We start from the raw sequence: 13,199 nt of genomic DNA on the forward strand, positions 1-13,199 counted from the left end.
ATGTAAACTTGAACACATTGCAGTGGAAAAATCATTGTTTGAACAATGGCAACTGAAAATACGAAAATAAATACAACAATAAGCAGATTGAGAAATAATTATTTATTGACAAGAATAGTGTGAGAATCAGAATGGATGACTGATAATCATTGAAGTGCCCAATATCATCATGTCTTTGGAAAACTCCACTATAAAATAAGGAGTGATTCAGTAGAATACCAAACACATACAGGACTGAGCAAATTATCAAATTAAATTACAGTAAGCAGCTAGCTACATTAATAGTCATTGTAGAATAGATAATTTTGTAATATGAAGATGAGAGCGATGGGGAGAGAAATCAATCTTCAGTCAGTCTTCAATCAGATTAGATCTTGACCACTTGGCCGGCCACACAGGGACTGACTCTCTTCCCATCTATCGATGGGGCGCTCCTCTGGATGAGCAGCCTGCCATAAGTCCCTCCCACCTGGCCCTTGGTCAGGCGTCCAGGATTGACACACACGCAGCCAATCACATCCTGTGAAAAATATATATTTTTTAGCTTCATTGTAAATATGTGAGTGAGTGAGAGAGAGAGAGAGAGAGAAAGATGCAAAGAGAGAGTGTTTCCACTGTGTGAACCAGCTATGTTGTTCACCTTGATGAAGAAGCGTAGCTCGGAGGGGACGATGAGCACATCGGGACTGAGGGGCATCTGGCCGTAACCCTGGAACTTCTCATAGTCCATGTTCACCTCCTCCACAGGCGGGTACAAGGGGTAGTAGCTATATATTGAACACAGAACAGGGAAGAAATTAATTATTCTTGCCCTCAAACGAGTTCAAGAACAATAGCCAGAAAGTGACATAATTACTGTGTGGACACAGGATAGTAGTGTGTGGAATCTATGCCCTTTAAGCTAAACACTCCCCCCATTATTTTGGCCATGTGATGTCACATACAATTCAGCTTTTATCTCCTAATGTGTAACATGTTTGATATTTTTGAACATAATGGAAATAAGTTATTTGTGTTATCCTAGAAAAAACATGTTATGCATTGTGTCCACATTTGTGGTTGTATTGTGTTTTTAAATTGTAAAAAAATAAAATCAATCAATCCCTTAGACCCCTCTGTCCCTGCGCTCACTCACTTTCTCTGGGTCAACATATGCTTCAAGATGCGTGAGAATCTGTCCGAGCCAGAGGCACTGAAACAAAGAACAGTAGGACCTCAAACACTTTGATCGAAGGAGCAGTCATGTTAAGCAACATACATCTGTGACCACCAACGAGATACAATGTAGAGGTTTGGAACCGAACACACATGCACTCACCAGCTGATCTCCTCTGCTCCCATGTGGAAAAGGATGTCTGTAGAGGTCAGGCCAAAGGTCACACCATCGATGAGCAGGGTGCAGGGGTCAGGCACCAGGGTCATACGCTGAAGAGCCAATGAAAAGAAACAAATGTAACATTGAAGTAAGGCATGCTGTTTTTCTATGACCGAATACTTTTTGTATGATAAAACATTCTAGATTCTGAGTGACAGCAGGTGTCTCAGTTCTGAATGACATCATGTAGGCCATTTCACCTTTGCGTCATCCTTGCTGAGGTCCGGCAGGATGAAAGGGGGTTGTGGGTAAATGAAGTGATGGTGGACATCTCTCTGGGAGGGAACAAATACTAACCGACATCCAACTCTGAGGAGGAAGCAGAACTGTGTTTACAACAGAAAGGGAAGAGTTTGAGCTAATGCGGTTGGTATGTAGGGGGTCAAATGAAGCAGTGTGGGTGTAGTAACAGTGTGGTAAATAGGTCAATATAAAGTCATATTTACCCTTTGGTGCCTTCCACAATGCTTCCCACACATCTGGAGAAGATGGCATCAAACGTTTCCGTCACCAGAGATTTCTGTCACACACAAAGAAAGAAAAAACAATCAACTTCTGATAGAAAATGCAAGTCAACATACTAGATATTGAAAAATAACTTGAGTCAGTAGCCAAGACAAAGAGAATGAAAAGGTACCTCTATCTGCTCATGTTTGGAGTCCACAAAGGGTCCCAGCTGTGGGTTAGAGAGGAGATGTGAGGGACAAACATACAAATTCAGCCAAAGGGCAAAAAAGTGTGTCAGTGACTGAGTGTGACCTCGTGAAAATATGCAAATTCTACTGACCAGTATGCAAACGTCAGGGCGGTCCCTGGCGATGACGTTGATGAGGTCCACCAGTGGGTCAAAGGTCAGGCCGTCAGAGGGGGTGTAGGGACCACAGGCCACCATCACCAAAAACTGCTCTGGAACTGCGCGACAGCAGGGACGTTAGGGAGGGGGGTCTAAGAGAGCTGTCAGAGGGGGTGTAGGGGCCACAGGCCACCACTACCATCAGTTGCTCTGGTACTGTGTTAGAGCAGGGACGTTAGGGTGTGTAAGTGTGTGTGGTGCATACTCAGTTCTCTTCCTTACCATCAGGAATGTCCATGTCCATTTCCTGTTTGATGGGAGTTGAGTAGAATGGGAGAGGGACACCCTAAGAGATTGAAAATATCAAACAATTAAACAAAGAAACAAGAACTTAAAAGTCATACTGGTCAGCTTGAGAATCTCCAACAGAGCTTTTAGTCCTGGAATGGGCTTGATCAGGACCCAGGAAATCAAACAAAGGTGTTTTAGAAGAATCCCACTGACCTCAAAGAGTTTAGATGCCACAAACTTCCTCCCTGAAGTATTCATCCCCTCCATGACGACCACCTGTCCAGGGAAGAGTGAGTAGTCTCTGAGTTCAGACAGGTCTACTGGCACCTGCCGCCCACCCTGATCAGGCCCTGCCTCCAACAGCACCGATTGAGAGTTAAGCTTCCCATTACTGTCACAGCACACCTGTCCCAGGACAATCACACTGTCCTACAGACAGAAAGAGAGAAGAGAAATTAACACACATCCCCACACAGCAGTAAAAGTAACAGGGGGAACATACTGTGTGAGAGTGACTGGTAGGCAGTGAGCTGCCTGTAAGTACCTGAGCAGGAAGAGACACAGGTGAGAACTCTTCTATGTTGAAGTTTGTCCTCAGTTCCTCTCCCAGCTCCTCAATCTTCTCGGTCAACACTGGCAAAGACAACATTCACGTCGGCACATAAAAAAATGAAATAGAAAGTCCAAAAACAACACTAGTGATCTAACAGTCAAGATGAATGAAAGATGAGGAATAAGGAAGTAGCTGTGTCATCACAATCCTACTATAATCCAATAGTAGGATGTTTAAAATAACTATCGCAGTTGTAGTTTTGTTGCTTACCGTTGCGGACGTCCCTCAGCCTTTGGAACATGTACTTGTAGTTGTTAATCAAAGAGTCCTCTGATCCCTCTAGGAGCTCCAGCTGAACCCCGTTCGTCTGCCCTTTCCTCCCTGCCCAACGTGTGCCCTGGACGGCCCCAAATGTAGACACCACCTCCCCCCGACCTCCCCGCTGACTGTACTTCTGAGAAGGGGTCACACTGCAGAGAGGAGGAGGACACATTTGGGGATAAGGCATGGGTGAGTGTGTGTGTGTGTATTCACAGATGATTGTAGCGGTGTATCCATGTACACTACATGACCTAAAGTATGTGGACACCTGCTAATCAAACATCTCATTCCAAAGTCACGGGCAACAATATGGAGTTTGTCCCCCCCTTTGCTGCAATAACAGCCTCCACTCTTCTGTGAAGGCTTTCCACTAGATGTTGTAACATTGCTGCGGGGGCTTGCTTCCATTCAGCCACAAGAGCATTAGTGAGGTCGGGCAATTAGGCCGGGCTTGCAGTCAGCGTTCCAATTCATCCCAAAGGTGTTTGATGGGGTTGAGGTCAGGGCTCTGTGCAGGCCAGTCAAGTTCCTCCACAATGACCTCAATAAACCATTTCTGTATGGACCTCTTTGAGGTCTGAAACAGGAAAGGGCCCTCCCCCAAACTGTTGCCACAAGGTTGGAAGCACAGAAGCGTTTAGAATGTCATTGTATGCTGTAGCGTTAAGATTTCCCCTCACTGGAACTAAGGGGCCGCGCCAGAACCATGAAAAACAACCCCAGACCATTATTCCTCCTCCACTCCACTGCTCGAGTCCAATAGTGGCAAGCTTTACACCACTCCAGCTGAAGCTTGGCATTACGCATAGTGGTCTTAGGCTTGTGCGCAGCTGCTCAGCCATGGAAACCCATTTCAGGAATTTCCAGATGAGAAAAAATAAGAAAAGTGCACACTGCTCTTGATAGTATCACTGCTCTTTAATAAGCTTTACGTATCAGCATAAAAAAAGGTTATTAAAGAGCAGTGATACTATCAAGAGCCGTGTGCACGTTTCTTATTTTTTCTCATTTTATTCAACTGTTACCATGCACCTGCAAAAAAAAACAGCTCAGATGTGGAAGTGCCTTTTGAATTATGAATATCGAGACTAACAGTTAATGTGCTGAAGTTGCTTCCAGAGGCAGTTTGGAACTCAGTAGTGAGTGTTGCAACCGAGGACAGACTATTTTTACGAGCCACACGCTTCAGCACTCAGAGGTCCTGTTCTGTGAGCTTGCGTGCCTACCACTTCACGGCTGAGCCGTTGCTGCTCCTAGACATTTCCACTTCACAATAACAGCACTTACAGTTGAATGGGGCAACCCTAGCAGGGCAACATTTGTACGAACTGACTTGTTGGAAAGGTGGCATCCTATGACAGTGCCACTTTGAAAGTAAGAGCTTCAGTGGGGGCATTCTACTGCCAATGTTTGTCTATGGAGATTGCATGGCTGTGTGCTCGATTGTTTTACACCTGTCAGCAACAGGTGTGGCTGAAATAGCAGAATTCACTAATTTGAAGGGATGTCAACATAGTTTTGTATATATAGTGTATGTAGTTGTGTGTGGTGTACCTGGGGAAGAAGCTGGCCGAGCACATCAGCAGGCCAGGGCTGGCTATAAGAGCTGCACTCCTCTTAGACTGGGGGTGTTCTGGGGTGGTCAGGGCACGCTTCTGAGAACCCTAAAAACACAGAGCAGAGATAATGCTTTGTACAACACATATCAACAGAGACATACACTCAACAGACAGTTTATTAGGCACACCACTGGCGGTGAAGGGGATGTCCAACCAGTTACTAGATGGGTATACTTAATAAACTGTCCAGTGAGTGTGTGTAAAATACCTTAGCTGGGGTGGAATAGGAGTCCAGAAGACTCTCCTCTTCTTCTTCTGCTTTGATTCTGGAAAGGCAAAGTTAAGGGACAGCACCAAACTGTTCAAACATATAAACACACACTAAAATATTTCTTAAGCAATCCTATGCGAAACATTTAACACTAAGATAGAGATTGTGTGTGTATAAACTGTAGAGGATACAGGTCATGCAGCGAGTTGATATCCCTGGTTCTGTTGTGTGATTCCTCTCGCTTTGCGATGGCCGGTTTGGCCTTGTATTTCTTGTTTAGAACCTGCAGCAGCGCAAGATCATTCAACAATGAACACCAAGCGAGTGTGTGAGTGAGAAAGGGGTCATATGTGTCTTTCTCCCACCTCATGCTCAAACTGCTCCAGTGTGTTCAAACTGAGTTTCAAGCCTCCCTTGGTGGTGCTGAAAGCCACCCACTCCAGGACTATCTCATGCCCCTGCAACCTGTTGCACAGACACTGCTCCAACACTGGAAAATAAGTAGTAAGCCAAATGACCAGTGATCTTGGCATACTAACAAAACATTAGCAAAGCAAGTTCGTTTGTTAGCTTAATGGGATAAGACCGAGGGAAGAAAATTGCACTTACTCTTGTCCAATATGTCGTCTCCACAACCAATGTCGAACGTGTTCAGCTCCGATTTGATTCTATCTGCATTTACTAATGCCATTGTTTTACAAATTAACTGAGCCAATTAACGTGTGGAATATCTGATAGAGGGGGAAAAAACTACAAATAAAACAAGATAAACCAGCCAACTACTGCCAAGAACAATGTTGTGATAGTTAATAAGCCTGCTAGCTATTTTCACAGCCTTGCTACCACTTCCGACATCATTATGATTCCCAAATACTCGAACAACCAACTAAAAGTTGACTAGCTAACAGTTATACGACAACCAACAATAACTTGATTAATAATAATAGTTGGGAAACTACCATTACCTTTCCGTATTCTCATCGATTTTGCCGCGAAATTTCGTCGCAGATGTTGGCGGCCGGATTAGACGTCACAGATCAAACCCTAGAGCTACAAAACGAGGAGCTCGGTGTATTTGCCAAGCTGCACTGCCATCTACTGTTTATTTTGATAGTGACGCTTAATGTTTAAATACATTAAATACATGAATACAGAGGAAAAGAAATAGAAAAATTTGTCTCGCTGTGTCTTCCAGTTTTAATTTACATTCACATCATAGAAACATACATATTTATATCGCACTTAATATCACAATATATAATACAAAACAAATACAATTAATTGACTGTTATAGTACAAGAGAACGAAACGTCAGCATGTTCAGATTTCCTTCCCACTTGCAAAGTTCTTAGGTCTGCTGCAGGTGAGTGTGTCCGCCTAAGAAACACAGTGGTAAACACAGGACTAGTAAATCGTATGCTCACATACCCTAGCCACGGCTACAAGGGTATTTATAATACTGAACTCAAGTCCAGCACATTTCAAAGCAGTAACACAGCCATAGTGTTAGACTTGGCCACTTATCATAACACAACATATCATATTATAAAATGTTTACATGGCATAATTTATTAGTGGACTTCCACAAATACTGTATCATAAGTGGCATGCCTGGATTTGAACCTTTATTTAAAGCTTGTTCATCACTGTCCCCTTTTCTTTGTATGTCAGATGGTCCAGCACCATCCTCAGACAATTACTTTATTTTTTGGTCTAATTCAAATTTCTGGATAAGGCTTAAAATACAGGATAAAATCTTGCTATGTCACATGATTGTGCAAAACACAGGGCCCTAGTATAATACACTGGACTCAACTCAACACCCTGGATTCACATCCCACTGACCTGTCCCCAGTAACACCTGCCACTAGGCACTACACGGCCAGCTGTGACTCTCTGTAGAGACTCATGGAGAGAGGCTGACAGCTCATAGGTGTCCTGCACCTAACACACACACACACACACACACACACACACACACACACACACACACACACACACACACACACACACACACACACACACACACACACACACACACACACACACACACACACACACACACACAGTGAGTCACCAGTCATATACTGTGAAATCGATCAAAATGTATTGTTTAGGCTCTTTCACAGTACAGTTATTGCAGTAGTTATGTAGCTACCATCATGCGGTCCAGACAGGCTGCTCTGAACTCCATGTTGGTGCTGCTGCTCACCACACAGCCTATAGATCTCAGCATCACACCCAGGGCAGAGCACATCTTCTCCTGAGCCTGGCAGACCGACAGACAGGCAGGCAGATCGACAGACAGGAAGACCGACCGAGAGATAGGCAGACCAACAGGTAGGCGGGCAGGCAGACCGACACACAGAGACAGACATATCGACAGAGAGACAGACAGGTAGGCAGAGAGACTGACAGACACACAGAGAGAAAACCAGACAGAGACAGACAGGCAAGAGAGACAGAGAGACATGCAGAGAGACAGAAAGTCTTGTTTGGGAAATGCCATACACATTATGATTAGAAGAGAATCTCTGATAGTGAATTTTGTGCAATGTGTATAGTCAGAGTACATAGTGTTTTACTTTGTGTATGTGTGCATGCCTGCGTAGGTAAGTGAGTGAGTGTGTATAAACTCCAAGTACAGAGCACTTGCCTTGTCTCTCAGCTGCTGGTCTTTCAGCGTGCTCTGCAGCAGTGTGTTCAGGGCTGCTGTCACCGCCTCCCTGTTGTACCTCAACACATCCTCCAGGTGGAGCTCTAACAGCTCCTCGCTGGCTGCAGGAAGACATTAAACTTTCAGCCAAACCACTGTGATGAGATGAGACACTGTAAATTGATATTTCAATGTCACCCTGGAGTGAACCACAATTGCTTTGAATGTCAGAATGCATGATTAAAATAACAATGAGGTCACTGAATTGGTCTTCTAAAGAAAGGGTGCTGACAGGTCAAGCATGTGGTTTATGGGTAATCACAAATATGCCACTCCAACAGTGTTGTTCTTTTGACTACTTATAACATCAGTACACTATAATGCAACATTGGGTTTTAAATTTAAACTCCACTCCAATCATTTTAACTAAGAGACAAACAGGAGTATGACTGTGGTCTGCTTCCTACCTCCTGAGCACAGTGAGCTGTAACTGTCTGTTAAATCATATTGTGACACTGAGTGAAACAATCCTGTGGTAAGAAATATACTCATTTTCTCCTTGAGTGAACCACAGCTTCATCAGTCAGGGTACTTAAATTAGAGCTTTTGTTTGTTGAGTTTATTTCCTCACCCATGAAGTCAGAGAGCTGGGAGTGGAAGGGGTCACTGTGCTGGAGGAACAGGAACAGAGAGAGGTTCTGATCCACAGCGGGGATCCATTCTGGCTCAGTTTCCTGACACTGTGCTCTGTCTATACTGTACACAGTGTCACTGCAGAGTGGATCTGTTGAGAGGTGGTAGCAAAGTAATGTTAATGTAAGACAGTGTTGAAAGAATGGCTGTTTGAAATTAGCAGATGGATTGTTAGCGTCATCACACAGTAAATGAGTTTGTCAGCAAGGCCCTAGTCGGAACATAATACTGCATACATAACAAGCTGTGTTCAGTGGACTGGATGTCATCATTTCTAAATATTTAGGTCATGCTGATGATAATAATAGGCAACATGCACTGAACACGTCTTTGCATAGTCACGCCTACTCAATGCTAAATTATGGAAATGTAGTTCATGCTCCATATAGTCATTGGTGAATGCAAATACTGAACAGTATTTGCAAAACAATTGTCCAAACCTGACACTGCAAGGAGTAGGTATTTAACCTGTGTATCAGGACATGTTTTACATTGTTTCTATGTTATAACAATATACTTAGATTTAAAAAATATATATATATAAAACACTTCATCATTATTAGATAAACAAATCAAATTTGATATATTATTTAATATTTTGCTTATCGCAGTACCTGAGGTGGTAGAGTGTGTTAGGGTACAGGTAAGCCCAGAGAGACCCAGCCCCTCCAGGGCCAGACAGGCAGGCAGCTGCTGTAGGAAGGCTGAGGGCCCCAGCAGGGGAAGGTTACTGGGGCTGTACAGCAGCACGTACCACTGGGGTTAAAGACTGATGGTTTAGTAGGAATAAGGGTCTACTGTCACTACTCAGACATCTTTCAAATGGCCTTATCTAAACAACTAGCCCCAAAGGCAAGGGGATATGAATACATAACACACAGTGTGTGATAGATAGATAAAGGATATCTGTATGCGTGTGACTCTGGTTGCCAGGTTGGGGTACTGCAACACACAGGGGGTGAGAACAGTGACTGGTAGGAGGTGCAGCTCCCCATACAGGCCTCTCTCCATGGCCTCAGGCGGGATAAGTAGAGGTAACCCACCTCCTAATACAGGGTGGACTCGCTGGCACCACGGGCCTGCTCCTACTGACATGGGAGGCCTGCAGGACCAACACACAGACACACACACACACCACATGCACATAATTACAATATGATGTACTGTGAATAAAAGAGGTCAACTGTTTCTCCAACCTATACGATGACAAGAGACATGGGAGTAATGCTGACTGCGTGATAGAAGAAGCAACGTCCATGATCACAGTCTGGTCCTTCAGGGTGAGTCTCTCTGCCTTCCCACTAAGAAAAACCAGAGTAAAACACATTAATAACATAATATTATTCCACAATACACACACATGAAATATATTCAGTGGCAGTAATAATAGAATATACCTAAAAATTCTCTGGTATGTTTCTCCTTCCAATTTAAATTTGAGGTGAATTTTCACCCCTGCGTTAGTCAGGCTCAGTTTGTGCAAGAAGCCCTCTGTGTGTGACCACACCTTACACCTGTCCAGTTTCACCTCACTGATCTGGAGAATAAAGGACACATACCCGACTCAAGTGTCACACCTTTCCATTTAGTTACATTAGTTTGCCCACTGTGCTCTGTGTGGTGGCTAAAATTAAAATTGTGCAGTACACTATTTTGTAGAGATACTCTCTTGTCTATTGTCAACTGACATGCTGACTAACAGGTGTACGTGTGGCTAAGCCTGGTGGGTACTGTAGTTCACCCACCTGAAAGGACAGAAGGAAGTGGAGAGGGCCATAGATTTCGGTGAAGGCACATAGTTCCTCTGGGTCAGGGGCAGGGCAGGGGGAGGGGCCCAGTCTCCTCCAGAACTCTAACACAATCCATTAGAGAGGAAGATAAACACAGGAACTCAGTTGGAAAACAGACAGAAAGCCAAGACACATTAAAGGGCATGACTTCTCACATACACCTAAAGAGCCTATGCACAAAGCTGTGGGCACAGTTGTGAGTTGATTGTGTGTGTGTGTGTGTGTGTGTGTGTGTGTGTGTGTGTGTGTGTGTGTGTGTGTGTGTGTGTGTGTGTGTGTGTGTGTGTGTGTGTGTGTGTGTGTGTGACCCTAAGTCAACCCAAAACAGGAACAACTTACCGTAACCTTCTGTGTACTACAAGTACTACCATGTGTCTAAATGATTCATACCCTTCCTAGTTCAGAACCCACCTTGTTGGACTTCTTCCACTGTGACTCCTGAGCACCAGGGTCCTGCAACTGCAACTGTACAAATAACACATTAGCTAGACCCACGGCTAGTCTAACCTGATGTTTTTTTATGATTTATAAAAGCTTCTAGGTAATTCAGACCTGTCCATACCTGTGCAGTTGACCACCTGGCCGCTGGGTGGCTGGCCCGGCGCGGCCCACAACAGGACCAGTAGTCCCCCTCCATCTACGACTAAGGACCTTTGTAGCCGTTCTCTCCCCCAACGGGAAAGTAACATCAGTGATTGTAAAACCTAACACAAAACAAACTATTATTTGGGATAAGTCAACTCAAAGACACATTGTGATACCTGAAGAAAATAACCCGTACTAGAGATTAGTTGTGTGGCGGTAGCTAGCTAGCCGCATGGAAGTGAAAACTGTGGCTAGTTAGCTAACTAGACAAGAGAAATCGGTCAATTTCGGTTTATATTTCAAAAAATGCACCTGTTGTATATGTTTCATCATCTTTACCGAGAGTTTCCGTCCCTAGCAGAGATGAGACAGGTGTGGGTGAATGCGGCTTGACAGACTTCAAAACATTTGCACGGCGCCTTTGATCCTTTCGGATTAAAATCTCGCGCCACAAATTGATGCGCTTCGGTTTTGAGGCACGTGCGAGGCACATCTTGCTGTCCCGCATCCGGTTATCTCGTGCTGCAATATTTTCAAATGACATATCCCGAGTTTATTTAAAACAAGAATAGTTTAATTTAGTATATGACACATTGTGTTCAGGGGTGATTTCATCCATTTTTAAAATCAGCCCTATCATTCGTGTGGGTCATCAAAGGGTCAAGGGACAATTACATGCTTTTAAATTAGTATATGAAAATGCACGCTTACTCCGTGACAACCATGGACACCTACATGACTCACTGCCAGACATTTGGGTAAAACTTGATATACTACCGAATTGTGATTTGCTTTCATTATAGGCCAACTCTTGCAACTCTGGTCTGTCCATGTGTATTGTGTAGTCTAATTACTCCTCTAATTTCCATCCTTAACTGCTTCTCTCCTTTACTCCCTGCAGAATACCTCTGTGGGTGGCACCACTGCTCCGCGCTGCTTCGCGCCCTAGGAGTGACCACGCACGGCGAAAAAAGGCCTACAAATGTATTCAGCGGAAACTGGTGAGGGAGATGCTGATCGTATCACAGCATTAATTGTGTGTATTTGTATTTATGATGGAGTATGCCCTCAGTCCACTACTCTACTACCACACATCTATAACCCAAAATCTGTGTGTACATGTGTGACCACGCACGGCGAACTGCTACCCCTGTTGGTATTATCTAAGTGAGTTTCAGTATATGGATGTTATCTGTTACTAGCAAGTTACCGATTTCATGAACCTTGTTTCTTAGGCTACATATGTTAATCTGGGCATATTTTAAAAAGGTTTTCTGGGATTTTTGATTGTTTTTATTGTTTTACTTGGAAGTTTATCAGAGGTAGACATGCCAGTGATATTTATGTTTGAGCTGATAGCACAGGTTGAGCTGCACACAGTGGACTTCCTACTAGGGCAAACCGCCTCAGTGCTAACAGTATGACTCGGGTTCACTTGCACATGATTACTGCAGACAACAGCTGTAGGCCTACAGCATCATTGCGCAAAATGGTACGCAGCATCATCTGGATATGTGTGCAACAAAAGGGCAACATTCACCTTCTGCTACCATTTCTGTCAAGCTGTCTACACATATAGTTTGATGCATACTTTGATTAATCAAACCTATGGACCACACATACCGCACTGTAACTGCCTCTGCAACGCAAACAGAATATACTCAAACAGAAGCCACACCTGCGTTGTATTGGCTGTGTGCTTAGGGTCATTGTCCTGTTGGAAGGTGAACCTTCTCCCCACTCTGAGGTCCTAAGCGCTCTGGAGCAGGTTTTCATCAAGGATATTTTCCTCAATCCTGGCTAGTCTTCCAGTCCCTGTTGCTGAAAAACATCCCCACAGCATGATGCTGCCACCACCATGCTTCACCGTAGGAATTGTGCGAGGTTTCCTCCAGACGTGACACTTGGCTTTCAGGCCAAAATTCCATCTTGGTTTCATCAGACCATAGAATCTTGTTTCTCATGGTCTGAGAGTCCTTTTGGCAAACTCCAAGCGGGCTGTCTTGTGCCTTTTATTGAGGAGTGGCTCCGGTCTGGCCACTCTACCATAAAGACCTGATTGGTGGAGTGCTGCAGAGATGGTTGTTCTCCTGGAATGTTCTCCTATCTCCACAGAGGAACTCTGGAGCTCTGTCAGAGTGACCATCAGGTTCTTGGTGACCCCCCTGACCAAGGCCCTTCTCCTCCGATTGCTCAGTTTGGCCGGGCGGATAGCTCTAGGAAAAGTCTTGGTGGTGCCAAACTTCTTCCATTTAAGAATGATGGAGGCTACTCTGTTCTTGGGGACATTCAATGCTGCAGAAATGTTTTGG

General features: G+C 44.3%; 2 protein-coding genes across 4 annotated transcripts; both read right to left on the reverse strand.

The window, feature by feature from the left end:
- Positions 1-87: 87 nt before the first annotated feature.
- pola2 (polymerase (DNA directed), alpha 2) lies at positions 88-6,220 on the reverse strand. 2 transcript variants are annotated; one of them, XM_024383269.2, is made up of 18 exons: positions 6,129-6,220; positions 5,773-5,894; positions 5,529-5,653; positions 5,355-5,446; positions 5,161-5,218; positions 4,888-4,997; positions 3,283-3,482; positions 3,004-3,092; positions 2,673-2,888; positions 2,451-2,514; positions 2,163-2,287; positions 2,013-2,051; positions 1,822-1,895; positions 1,576-1,684; positions 1,319-1,425; positions 1,136-1,192; positions 641-767; positions 88-520 (listed from the first exon to the last, which is right to left on the reverse strand). In XM_024383269.2, exons 2-18 carry the CDS (start codon positions 5,852-5,854, stop codon positions 368-370), a joined length of 1,827 nt encoding a protein of 608 aa, XP_024239037.1. In that variant the 5' UTR covers positions 5,855-5,894; positions 6,129-6,220; the 3' UTR covers positions 88-367. The 2 variants fall into 2 exon arrangements, with proteins under 2 accessions (XP_024239037.1, XP_024239038.1); XM_024383270.2 differs by lacking the exon at positions 6,129-6,220 and having other exon boundaries at positions 5,773-6,122.
- A 125-nt stretch (positions 6,221-6,345) lies between these two features.
- Positions 6,346-11,496, reverse strand: zgc:195212 (DUF4554 domain-containing protein). Of its 2 annotated transcripts, none has more exons than XM_042303293.1 (12): positions 11,227-11,496; positions 10,865-11,006; positions 10,714-10,767; positions 10,258-10,364; positions 9,910-10,049; positions 9,745-9,813; positions 9,419-9,614; positions 9,127-9,262; positions 8,451-8,603; positions 7,322-7,941; positions 7,009-7,107; positions 6,346-6,540 (listed from the first exon to the last, which is right to left on the reverse strand). In XM_042303293.1, exons 2-10 carry the CDS (start codon positions 10,989-10,991, stop codon positions 7,745-7,747), a joined length of 1,179 nt encoding a protein of 392 aa, XP_042159227.1. In that variant the 5' UTR covers positions 10,992-11,006; positions 11,227-11,496; the 3' UTR covers positions 6,346-6,540; positions 7,009-7,107; positions 7,322-7,744. The 2 variants fall into 2 exon arrangements, with proteins under 2 accessions (XP_042159227.1, XP_042159226.1); XM_042303292.1 differs by having other exon boundaries at positions 11,200-11,496.
- Between the last annotated feature and the right edge of the window lie 1,703 nt (positions 11,497-13,199).

The sequence above is a fragment of the Oncorhynchus tshawytscha genome, linkage group LG21, assembly GCF_018296145.1.
Source record: "Oncorhynchus tshawytscha isolate Ot180627B linkage group LG21, Otsh_v2.0, whole genome shotgun sequence".
NCBI lineage: Eukaryota > Metazoa > Chordata > Actinopteri > Salmoniformes > Salmonidae > Oncorhynchus > Oncorhynchus tshawytscha.

Bases quoted from the DNA above. Each gene is read 5' to 3' on its own strand.
- pola2 (XM_024383269.2), bottom strand. From the start codon at position 5,854: ATGGCATTAGTAAATGCAGATAGAATCAAATCGGAGCTGAACACGTTC. The intron at 5,654-5,772 runs GTAAGTGCAATT...CTTATTTTCCAG, and splicing joins AGACGACATATTGGACAAGA to TGTTGGAGCAGTGTCTGTGC. The intron at 1,426-1,575 runs GTGAAATGGCCT...TTGGCTCTTCAG, and splicing joins TCAGCAAGGATGACGCAAAG to CGTATGACCCTGGTGCCTGA.
- zgc:195212 (XM_042303292.1), bottom strand. From the start codon at position 11,220: ATGATGAAACATATACAACAG. The intron at 11,007-11,199 runs GTGCATTTTTTG...GTTTTGTGTTAG, and splicing joins TGATGAAACATATACAACAG to GTTTTACAATCACTGATGTT. The intron at 10,050-10,257 runs GTGGGTGAACTA...TTTATTCTCCAG, and splicing joins ACTTCCTTCTGTCCTTTCAG to ATCAGTGAGGTGAAACTGGA.